The sequence below is a fragment of the Nelumbo lutea genome, chromosome 1 (assembly GCF_056320005.1).
Source record: "Nelumbo lutea isolate HS-2025 chromosome 1, American lotus-T2T, whole genome shotgun sequence".
Lineage (NCBI taxonomy): Eukaryota > Viridiplantae > Streptophyta > Magnoliopsida > Proteales > Nelumbonaceae > Nelumbo > Nelumbo lutea.
The window spans coordinates 105,737,196-105,749,582 of NC_142684.1; the positions used below are offsets into that span (position 1 = coordinate 105,737,196).

Sequence of the window (12,387 nt, forward strand, 5' to 3'; positions counted from 1 at the left end):
TCACTCAATTATATATATATCTATATATTATATATTTATATATATATACATAATTTTTTTAATAAATTATATATGTATATACACATACATACTAATTTTTAGTTTGAATTAATTGACCAATCCAAACTCAATCCGCGGGCCCAATTCAAATCTGAATGCATGAAGTTTAAATACGAACGGAATAAGCTCAAATTGGATATTATGGATTTGACATCGGATTCAGATATTAGACCCAATAATTAAATTGAGCCTGGGTTGAGCTAAAACCGGCTCATCCTACCCGACATCGAGCCTCAATTCGACTAAACCTTGTAGGGAGTTGTCGTCAGATGTGCAATTGCGCACGGTCATCACTGGAATAATCCAAACCACAAACTTTGGCCGGCACTCTAATCGAATGAATCCTTCTCTACCTTCGATCACTTGACAGACAAAAATGGCCCCCTCTTACTGCATTCACTTCAGTTGAATAATAAGAGATATCTACAAGCCAAATTCATGTTCAGAACTCAGAAGAAAGAGCAGTAACAGATTCCGGAAGAGCGACTGGATGATCAAGTACTCTTCCACAGTTTAGGCCAGCAACAGATGATCGAGAAACCGGAAACAATTTCCTTCGTTACTATCCAACAGTAAATCAATGGAATTATCTATTTATAATCATGCGGATTTGATAGCGATGCCGCGATAACACATACAAACAAGGGATCTTAACCAAAATTTTCAAGTAAAAGGTGAAAACCAGAGGGAAATTTTGCCCGGAAGATAAGAGGTTCAAATCGAAACGTCCTCCTCGCTTCTGGATAACACGCAGAATCATCGACGATAAGGTCAATAAGAGAAGGCATCAAGTCATCAAATACTCTTGTCTCATCTATTTGTTTGCGTTTTGTAGAGCGTGCGATCTGATTCATCTCCGCCATGAGACACCTGTTCGTAGTGACTCCGTTGAGAATCCTCTGATCACTCCTCTGATGACTGGTTTTGCACCAATAAATAGAATGGGTCCCACTCCCACCCAATTAAACAGAGGGAATATAGCCGTCCGATGAGTATTTTATTTATTTATCATTTTAAATAAATCTCGAGCTTCGTCATCGTAACCGGTAAGAGCAACTTGGTCAAGGAGGCTCAAATAACTGTTAGTCAACGTTAGATATCCGTCAAATACGTGTGCAACGTGACCGAATTCATCTTGCAGGGCAAAACTGAGCCCCATACTTGGCTCCGAGAAAGGAGGAAACGACACTTGTCAAATGCTCCTATTTTACGTAAGAACGAATTATATCACCCGTTGGATTGGAATCCTTGGTGGGTGATTTATGCCAATTACCTGATTCATTTTGCAAGGCAAAACAGAGCCCCAGAAGGCCTAACGCTCCCGTCCGATTTGTCTGACACGTGTCATATGCCAACTATAACTTTGAATGGCCGGTGAAGAGAGAATCCATCCCGCGAAAATACGAAAGCAAAAGCTGCCATCAGAAAGAAGGAGCAATTTCGAATTGAACCGAAGTCCGAAGGTTTTCATTTTTAGGGTTTCAGCTTCGAATTGAACGTCAGGTTTTCATTTTCAGGGTTTTAGAAGTGAAAATCCGTACATGAACAATTTCTGTTTAAAATGTCGACAAACGGAGACGAGGAGAGCTCGCAAAGAGTTTCCATGCCGTCGGCCAGGCTTAGGTTAAGAGCGGATCCTTTCCTGCTGGCCTGTAGATGCTTCAGCGTCTTGACTTCTTTAACGGCAATTCTATGCATTTCCGTCAATGTTCTCTCCGCCGTCAGGTCTTTCAAGAATGAATCTGACGTAAGCAACAGTGTCGTTTCTGCATTAGCTCTCCTTTGTCTGCATGTATGAGATGTTTACATTACCATCATCCATTAACAGATTTTCGATGGGATCTTTCGGTGTTACGCAGTTGCCATCGCTTTTTTTGTGGTTATTGCAGAGACAGAGTGGGAATTTGTTCTCAAATTCTGGAAAGTGAGATTTTATTCATTTCGTTATTTCTCTAGCTTGTTTTTCTTATGACGGCCTCTTATTTGCATTTTCGATTTAAAGTGTTTGAAGTTTTTCCTGGTACAATTATGTTACTCGTACTTTTCGTTCCTTTTCGACGTTCTGCTACGGATGTAAAATTCTTATATGGGGCCTGTCTTGAGGGCATTAACCTATCATAGCATGTGGCATGAACCATATACTGGTGATTAAGAATATTTAGGTAGTTTGAGGAGAAAACCACCTTCTACTCTGCTGCATATCTGAGTCTTAGGCCCAGATTTATGGATTGCTTGGCCAATGGCTTGTAGGAGTTGCTGTTGGCACTACGCCACTACTAGATTAGCTTTTGTTGGGGATATACCAGGTTAGCAAGGAGGCTTGCTTCTCCTTCTCTCGTTATTTTTACTTAGTATGTATAAAACTAATATAATCCAAATTGATTGTGTTACCAATTAGAAATAACAGTTGAGCAAGGAAAAGCTAGGACTTGTACTTTCAGGATTTTGGTTGGTTGGACAAACTCTTTCAGGATATATGGTTAGATGGTTAGACTAACTGGTTTGGTGTCTTAGGGATGAGATAGGACTGTTGTATAAAGGAAAGTAACGGACAATTACAGTGAGTAGGAGTAATCTATAACAGGCAGCACAAATTGTTTTTAAGCACAGAAAAATTCAAATTCATAGAGATCAACTCCCTTTCTCAATTTAGCTTATACAGTCTCAATGTTCTTACAAGTTTACAACTAAGCTTCCTTTAGGAAATTACCTTCCTTGCTTCCTTGTGAAGCTTAGGGCGATGTATATCTTTATATGTTATGTCTGGCTTTCATTTTAATCATCCCAATGCTCCTAGTGTGGAATCAGATGCTTTTTTTCCTACTTTACACAATATAGGGTGATATATTCCATACGAGAATGAGCTATCATGTCATATTTGGAGAAACCCCTAGCATGATTTACAAATGTGGATCAGAATTTTTGATAAAAGATATGGAAAAAGTTTTATGCCGCATGCCTGCTTCATAGTTCACAGAGCCCTCCTCAGTTCGTCATAATTCAGAGTACTTGAAGGATATCCAAGAAAGAGAATGTAAAAATTTTTGAAAAAGAAAAAGGATGCCAAAAATTAAACTTAATGGATCATGGAAGAAGAGATCAAAAACCAGTTCACATGCAATGTATTAAACTCATACTTGCCAAAACAAATAAGTACTCAAGCTTTTGAAAAAGAATACTTGAAGGATATCCAGAGAGCCCTCCTCAGTTTGTCATAATTCAGAGTACTTGAAGGATATCCAAGAAAGAGAATGTAAAAATTTTTGAAAAAGAAAAAGGATGCCAAAAATTAAACTTAATGGATCATGGAAGAAGAGATCAAAAACCAGTTCACATGCAATGTATTAAACTCATACTTGCCAAAATAAATAAGTACTCAAGCTTTTCATAATTAATAATAGGTGAAGGATACAAAAGAATAGTGAATATTAAAAAACTAGCATGAGTTAATAAATCTTATGTCAAGCATAAGACAAAAATGTAAAAGAATCATGTTATGATAATAATGTGCATTGCCATAGCAACAGTCAAGGCGTTGGTGTCTATAGACAAAGTGACAAACTATAAAGGAAATCAAATGTCTTGCAAGGGAGGTCGAAACAACATTATGTGGGTGAAAAGAATGGCAAATGTTATAGCTGATATGCTAGTCAAATTAGGAATCGATAGGGAACAACTTTTCTGGACTCTAATGTGATATAAATATAAAAGATTAGGTGGGTTTCCTGCCTATACCACAAGATGCAAGGCATCTTGTACATAATATTCTTTTATTGAAAGTAATAATGTTACATAATGACCTTATTCTTTTATATTTTATATTTCCATCATCAATGAAATATCACTTTTCAAAAAAAAAAAATAATGTCACACATTACACAATTACTGATCAACAAAATAACAATGTGGGTTTCCAATTAATGAAAAAGTATCACACGAAAAAAAATGCCACAAGATGTACAAATAAAGATTTTTTTTTGAGATTTCATCTTTTTTGTTGATTTGAGTAAATTTGTGCAAAGAAATATTTTTTTTGCACATGTATATATGCATGAATAGTTGTATAATGTAAATTTATTTTTGTTCCATGCACTGACCTTCTTCTTCTACTTTTCAAACTCCTCCAAGACATGTAAAGTTACAAAAAGATAGTATAGAGGGGGATAGGTCTTTTGTTTAATGCTTTTATTGTGATTTCCAACGGTAAGTTTCAGTAAAACAAAAAGTTACTGCACATGCATAACTTTTGGTTTTGTTTCTTTCTATTACTAAATGCATAAATAGGACCCATGTAAATCAATAAAACAGCATTGGTTGAATTTTGGTTAAACCCTCCAAGCTAACAGTTTTTTGTGAAACTGACAACCGAAAGAACATTGATTAGGGAATTGAACCCAATCCAATCCAAAGCCTAGGCGACAGCTGAGCAGTTCAATGGTATTTCTATTTTCTAGTCCAATTCTAATATGTTGCTGTTATTGTTATGTTTGCATGCCAAATTATGGGCTGTTACCAATTTTGTCAAAAAAAAAAAAAAACAAACAAACAAATTATTCAAGGTAGATCCATTCTCCATCCTATTAATTTATTATTTGTATTTTCATTGTAGTAATCTATGATTGACGATGCATCTAACATTTTAGGGTGTTAATTCTTCAAACAGATCTATTCTTTTTACATTTCATTCTTATAGTCGTGTTGTCTAATATCAATGTCAATTGTCATGCTGCAGGTACTGGAGTATTGGGTTGGCAGGGGCATGCTGCAGATTTTGTATGTCTCCTGTTACCATAAAGATTTTTTTTTTTTTTTGTTCTTATTTTTAAAAGTTGCTTACATTGTTAAAAAGGATATTTCGTCACCTAAGATGTTAAGAACCAATAAATCTTATTATATTTTATTGTTTAAGTTGTAAGTGATGAGTTTTCTTTTCCAGTGTTGCTGTGATGACAAGAGCTTTTCCTGATGATAGTGGAGAAAGGAAAGATCTTGTGCTCCTTCAGAATATAGCTAGCTATCTGCTTCTTGCTTGTGGCCTGGTCTATGTTATTTCGGTATGATTATGTTTTCACCAAAAAGCTATAAAATAAAAGGATCATGCTAGATGCAGCATTATGGTATTTTTATCAATATTTGTTCTTTTTCTTTTAACTGTATTAATATCCCAAACAAAGAAACTGGTTGATTGAGCATAGAAAGTCTAGTTGACTCAGTGAGAAGTTTTTAATCCATTGAGTTTATAAACTATATGTGTCGAGCATCAAAACATCATGCTAGATGCAAAATCATGGTATTTTTTATCAATATTTGTTCCTTTTCTTTTAACTGTATTAATATCCCAAACAAAAGAAACTGGTTGATTGAGCATGGAAAATCTAATCGACTCAGTAAGAACTTTTTAATCCATTGAATTTATAAATTATATGTGTCAAGCATGTTGACTCTATTGAGTCAATGAAATTCAAATAAGCTGCATGCTCAAAATTATTTTTCCCTTGAACTTTTGATGACTTTGAAAAGTTTTCCACAATTTTCTGAAGCCTGGCAGGGCTCTAAAATATATTATCTATGTATATCTGTGCAGCATGTAGAAATCTCTTTATTTTTGTAACCATTTATTTTAAGCTAGTTTTCATATGTAATACTTCCTAAGGCAACTTCAACCTGTGTCTCTGCACCAACTAGTTAGATTGAGCTTCTGTATTTAAAAGTATTGATATTTGGTACATGTTTGGAAAATCAAATTCAGGGTATATTATGCATTGGTTTTCTTAAACGTGCTCGGGAACAAAAAGAAATCACAAGGGAGCAAGCAGTAAAGGATTTGGAGGTAAGCCATTATGCAGTTATGGAGAGTTCACTGTATACTAGAATGTACCTAGTCTATTTGTTATGTTTTTCTGTTATTCTAGTTGTTATTTACTTTTCAGTTTCATATTGTTAAGTGTTATGATGTAAACACCAAGGGCAGATGTGTCCTTTCCTGTAACTAGCATAACATATAAATATTAAGTTGAAGTGGCGGCGGCAGATGAGTTAGAATCTGTCCCTCCTTTCAGCAACTTGCGTTCTCTTGTTTCTCTTCTATTCTCTCCTTTTCTCTCATCTTCTCTTCTGTTTTACAAACCTAAAACCTTTTAGGATTCAAGACTGATTACAGTCTTGATCTTCTACATTATTGCTTTTTGGTGGGGTCTGATTTGGTTTCCTGTTGCTTGTATTTTTCATGTTTTGGAGCTTTATAATTCTCAAGCCCATATTGTAGGGGGACCATAATGCATTTGTTTCAATTACTCCAGTGTGTTATAGAAACAGAATGAAAATGAACCAGAACACCCTTAACATCATTACAATACATCTACTGAAAAGGTCAATGTTATGTTAAATTTCTCTACTTAATGCCATTTCTGCTCATTCAGGATGACCTTCCCAAATACAAGCTGGTCTCATTTAGGATGACCTTCCCAAACAGTTATTTCATAAGTGTTGAAGTGTATGCCTATAAGGGGCATTTTTGTCCTTTGAGTATGGCATTGTATTTCCCCTGGTAAGAATCTCTTAATAGGGGCACTTATATAATTTTGCATATTAAAAAGAAAAGGTAAACAGCTCAGGTCGACAAGGGAGAAGAGTTCAGTTTGTCTCTTCTTCCTTTAGACCCTTTTTCTCTCACATCTTCTTTTCTTCTTGTTATCTACTGTTCAAGACATATTTCCACACCTTTTTCCTTTCTTTTGCTTCCCTTTTCTCTCTTTATTTTTATGTTATAATATGGTATCAGAGCAATGAACTCGACTGTCACTGTTCACACTCCTTTTTTGTGCCCTAGGAGTTGAGAATTCCTTCTTTTCAAAACAAACAGCTAAAGTGGCTTAAAAGGACTGGTCGTCCCTTACAAAAAAAAAGGCTTTAATGCTATAAGGTGGTTGGTTTGAAGTAATTTTGATGGTGTACTAAGCTCTACCTTGCTGCAGCCCTAGACGTGAGTACATGTATGCGTACTGAGTGCAATTACTGAGTGCAACTGGTTTTTGGCAGTTTATGGTGTGTAGGTTGGTGTATTTTTGTGTCGGAATTTACTTCATCTGGTGTGTGGAGGATTTTTGGTACCCTACAAGTGTTTGTGTGATCTTTTTTTTTTTTTTTTTTTTTTGTGGGGGGGGTGGGGGGGGGGGGCTGCAAACTACTGAACAATGGATTATAATAATCTTTTTGAGCTTAAATTTTTGTAGAGTGTTTGATCTCGTGTTTGGTGATTGTAGCTATTTTTCTTCACTGTTTGATGTCTTTTCCTACCTATGGCTGCCTGCAGTAGTAGCTCCAAGTCTACTGTAGTTGTGCAATCAGACTTTACTACTTTAGAACACCTAGTTAATTACTGTTAAGCTCAATGATAACAATTATGTACCATGGGCTAAGTTTGTGGAAGTCTCCTTAATTGCGAGGGAAGTTGAATGCGTGCAAGAAAATTCTAAGATTATGGCTTCCTTATGGAACAGTATGGGAAACAGCATCAATGTTAATCTCATGTTCTAGACACTGCTAAGGAAATTTGGGAACATGCCTGACAGTTGTATTCAGGGCAAGACAATGTGACAAGGATCTACCAACTATATCAAGATTATTTCTCTCCTCAACAGTATGATACGAGTGTATAAGAGTATTATGCTACCTTGAAAAATCTACAAAATGAGTTGAATGTTTACCGGCCACTCTCTCCTGATTTAAAGGGAGTACTTAGATGTTGCCAGGTTCCTTTCAAGATGAAGTCTGAGTTTGAGCCGACGAGAGCTCAAATTTGGGGAAGTAATGATCTTCCTTCCCTTTCTCAAGTGTTCTCTCACATCTGGAGGATATGCCAACCCTAGAATGATCATTTTATTACTTCAAATTTTGGTTATGTTAGTACTTGTTATTACTCCTCCTAGTAAATGGGGTGGTAAGGGATTATTTTTTCCAGCCTGTAGGGGTATTAGACAAGGGGATCCCTTTCACCTTTCCTTTTTACTCTGGTAGATGATGTGTTCAATCGAATTATCACTAGGGATAATAGGGAAGATATTATAAGGGGATGGAGAATAAACCGAGTTCTAGCTACCCATCTTCAGTTTGCAGATGATTTGATGATTTTCTATGATGTAGGCTATAGTGAGAAGGTGAGAAACTTGAAGGAGTTGATTAAAGCCTTTGAAGAATTTTCCAATTTGAAAATCAATCTAGAAAAGAGTTGCATAGCAAGAATCAACTTGAAGATTGAGGAGATTGAGGCTGTTGCAATTTGTCTTGAGTGTTCTATATCCTCTTGGCCTATGTCCTATTTAGGGCATCAGTTAGGGGCGAATCCTAGGGAGAGTAGGTTCTGGATTCCAATCATAAAGAAATTTGAGAAGAGGTTAGCTTTGTGGATGCCGCCTAGGGAAGCGAAGAAGTTAGAAAAAAATTATGAGAGACTTTCTTTGGGAACCAGAAGAGGGTAAAAGAGATCATTTAATCAGATGGGAGGTTGTGGTAGAAGCAAAGAGGGAGATTAGGTTTAGGAAATGTGGTTAAAAAGAATTTGGCATTATGGAAGTGGTTGTGATGGTGGCCTTTGGATAGAGAGAGAGAAAGGCTTTAGCATGTTGTGGTGAAGAGTACTCATGGATGCTCAGAGAATGGATGGGATGATGGTGCATCAAGGAGGGCTAACTTGGCAACAACATGGAAGGCAATTCACAGACTTCTCCCACAGTTTCTCAATTGTGTCAGGTATGATGTTTGTTCCGGTAATTCTATTCGATTTTGGGAGGACACTTGGATTGGAGATCTTCCTCTAAAAGACCTTTTTTCCATCTTTGTTCTTTGTTCCTTTGTACAAAAAATAGGTGATCTTAAAATTCCTTCCTTCTTTGTTAAACCTGTTGGCCTTGACTTGGGACTTTGGTTTCTGTAAAGGGTTAAGAGATGAGGAAGTTGAGTGTTTGTCTAATTTTCTTTGCCTCCTTAATAAGGTTTGGTTGGACTCCTTGAAGTTAGATAAGAGGATTTGGGCCCCTCATACCAAAGGGATTTTTTCTTGTGGTTCCTTTTTAATTTCCTTTGCCAAACTTCCTATCAACAGGTTTTCCCTTTCAAAGAATTCTAGTGTAGGCCAATTCCCCCTAAGGTTATGGCTTTGTATTGGGAAGAGTGCCATGGGAAAGTAAACACTATGGATACCTACAAAACAGAAGTCCCTTCCTTTGTATTCACCCAACTAGTGTACTCTTTGCAGATCTCATGGTGAGGATTGTTTCCACTTATTTTTATCTTGTAATGCCACTGCAGAGATTTGGGCTTGGCTTTTCTCCTTGTTTGGGTTGGGTGTAGGTGGGATATGCCAGCAAAAGTAAGCATGATGTTTAACCCGTCTACTTTCTCTTGGCCCCATAAAAGTGGAAGAAGCACGTGGAGGTGTGCAAGAGCATCTTTGATTTGGACAGTTTGGGAAGAAAGGAGTGCTAGAATCTTCCAAGAAAAGGGGAGGAGCTATCAGGCGTTGAAGGATTGCATTATGTATAGGGCAATGCACTGGTTAAAGACTACGGAACTGGTTAGCAGTAGCAAGCTGTTCCTCCTCAAAGTTAAGTATTTTTACAAACCCCCCCCCCCCCCTCAAGGCTTAATGAAGCTGAATTTTGATGGGAACAGCCAGGGCCCTTTAGGTTGGGAGTGTTTTGAGAAATGAGGCTGGAGAGGTTATTCTTCTCTTTGGCCCATTGGGCATTTGGAATTCTGTTAGGGCAGAATTGGTAGCTGTCATACAAGGAGTACTTCTTGCAAAAGAATTGGGCATGGAGCACTTGCTTATTGAAGGGGAGTCTAAGGTAGTGGTAGAATGGTTAAATAATCTGGAGGATGTCGCATGGGGTTACAAGAATAAGCTAAAGAATTCAAATGGCTGATGAGGAATATGTCTGTTACAATACAGTGGATGGGGATTTCAGCTAATGCCTTTGCTAATATCTTGGAAAAACAAGGGATAAATAGGGAAACTTTGTTCTAGGCTCAACTGCATTTTTTGTATTAGCACTAATGTACTTTTTGCTTTAGCTTATGTGTATTCTGTTTGGAGAGGTGGCATCTCACACCTTCCCAAGGGACTGTTCATGTAATCTCTCTCTTTGATATAATGGAAATATTATATTTTATCTATCAAAAGGGACATTTTTGTCCTTTGAGTATGGCATTGTATTTTCCTGTAAAAAATCTCTTAACAGGGGCATTTCTGTAATTTTTCATATGAAAAAAAGAAACGGTTAACAGCTCAGGTCGACAAGGGAGAAGAGTTCAGTCTGTATCTTCTTCCTTTAGACCCTTTTTCTCTCGCATCTTCTTTTCTTCTTGTTCTCTACTGTTCAAGACATCTTTCCACTCCTTTTTCCCTTATTTTTCTTCCTTTTTTACTCTCTTTATTTTTATGTCAGTTATAACAAAAAGTACAAATAAACCACTTTACTTTTGACTTTTGAGCATCAATGATTTAAAGCTCAGACAACAAAGTCCCCAGTTTCAATCTGATACAAACCAAGGGATGCATGCCAGTTAGAACAATTTTCCATACCATCACTCAACAAGTTGACTTGATGATTAAGAAGTTAAGTTAATGGGCTTGTAAAAATCATGTTCTGTAAATTATATTTTCTATCTTCTGTTTTACTTTTTAGGCAATATGAAATTGCTAGGTTACAAAATAAGCTTGCCATCAACTAGGTGGACTGACTACTCCACTAACAGGATTGATTTCAGTTGGAGTCATAGTTGTTAAGATCTTACAGTTTATGATACCATTTAGAATTCAAGTTCTGAACCTCAAGATATCTTGTTCAAATCTTAGCCTGAATCCTTATATGTATCTAGTTTACCACTCAAATCTTAAAATTCATTATCTAAACTTTAATTTTATAAAATTCATGCAATTCAAGTCAATTCAATTGAAAATGTGTTCTATCTTGTCATTACCTTGTTTCTTTTATAATTTTTTAAGAGGCTCTTGTTTTAAAATCTTCAATGGAATAAATTTAGGGAAATTATCTAAAACCTCTTATTATTTTATTGACAATGTCTACTACAACTTCCTGTGATTTACCTCCAAGGAATCTCTTGTCAGAAGATTCTATGAATCATATTCTTCCCTTATGCCATTCTTTCTTTAGTATCATAAAAATAAATTTTAAAATTCACTTTTCATTTCATCTATTTTTTGGTTTAACAAAAAAATACCCCTAACACATACCATCTCTCTCCCTCATCTAAAAAAGATGTTCTACAACTAATATCAGACCTTCAATTTGTAGGGTCTTTAACTGGTACAATTTGATCTATTTTTGTTGATCAGTTTATTTATCCAAAGCCACTCATCTGTGCTACATAAAAAGTAGGAATGAACCTTGAATATTTATGGACTTCTCCTTGATTGAAATACCCATATTCCTGAATTTGGCCGAGAACATAATTTGAACTACTACATTTTGGTTCATCCTATTCTCTCACCATTAAGTTCCACTAATTAACTCTATACCCCATATTGGTATAAGACAAAACCAGTTTTCCATCTAGGCAACATGACAAGGGTTCAACCTATGATGTCATAATTAAATAATAAAATTTTAAAAGTAGATAGAAAAACAAATAATTACAAAAACATAAAGGAAATTTATTAAAAAAAATTGGGGACATCTATAAAATAATGCATTCATCATAGTAACCTAGAACCCAAAAAAACATGTTAAACAAAAATAAGTGTGATAAATAAGAATTTTTTATTAACGATGGTAATGGAATACAATAAAAAATAATTAATATCTAATGGTTTAATAGTTCAACCAGTAGAGTCACTAGGTTGTTATTTGAGTCAAGAAATTTTTTTACAGGAAAGCAATTTAGTGGTTATATGGACTTGAAATCCCTGCTCCTGTGTTGGGTTGACTGGTCTGACCAGTTGATACAACTTCAGGTTAAAAAGAACTGATAAAAAACCAATTAAAACCACATTTCCCTATGAGTGACGGGCCAGTAGTTCAACCGTCCAGACCAAACAAATCAACCTATGAGTGGCAGTTCAAGTCTGAGAGCAGCCACTTTGTGCAAAAAACATGCCAAAGGTTTGGACTGTATCAAAACCAAGCTTGAACCTAGTGATAATTAAAAATTTCATGTCTTGCAAAACCCTCTTGTATGGTTCCCATGTATGTGCAGTAATCTATTTTTCTTTTTTTTTTTTCCTTTTTGTTTCATTTCAGTTATGGGGGTTGTTTATGAAAATTTGATGCTTCCTTCCACAAGGGGCCAATCCTTCATATGTTTTGG

General features: G+C 36.0%; 1 protein-coding gene across 2 annotated transcripts; it reads left to right on the forward strand.

Annotated features, from left to right (window-relative positions):
- The first annotated feature begins 505 nt into the window (after positions 1-505).
- Positions 506-6,122, forward strand: LOC148876598 (uncharacterized). 2 transcript variants are annotated; one of them, XM_088973234.1, is made up of 5 exons: positions 506-1,807; positions 1,889-1,984; positions 4,793-4,833; positions 4,997-5,114; positions 5,810-6,122. In XM_088973234.1, exons 1-5 carry the CDS (start codon positions 1,622-1,624, stop codon positions 6,002-6,004), a joined length of 636 nt encoding a protein of 211 aa, XP_088829360.1. In that variant the 5' UTR covers positions 506-1,621; the 3' UTR covers positions 6,005-6,122. The 2 variants fall into 2 exon arrangements, with proteins under 2 accessions (XP_088829360.1, XP_088829436.1); XM_088973310.1 differs by lacking the exon at positions 1,889-1,984 and having other exon boundaries at positions 1,457-1,807.
- The last annotated feature ends 6,265 nt before the right edge of the window (positions 6,123-12,387 follow it).

Coding starts and splice junctions, on each gene's coding strand:
- LOC148876598 (XM_088973234.1), top strand. CDS start 1,622: ATGTCGACAAACGGAGACGAGGAGAGCTCGCAAAGAGTTTCCATGCCG. Junction 4,834..4,996: donor AGGGGCATGCTGCAGATTTT/GTATGTCTCCTG, acceptor TTTCTTTTCCAG/TGTTGCTGTGATGACAAGAG. Junction 5,115..5,809: donor GCCTGGTCTATGTTATTTCG/GTATGATTATGT, acceptor AATCAAATTCAG/GGTATATTATGCATTGGTTT.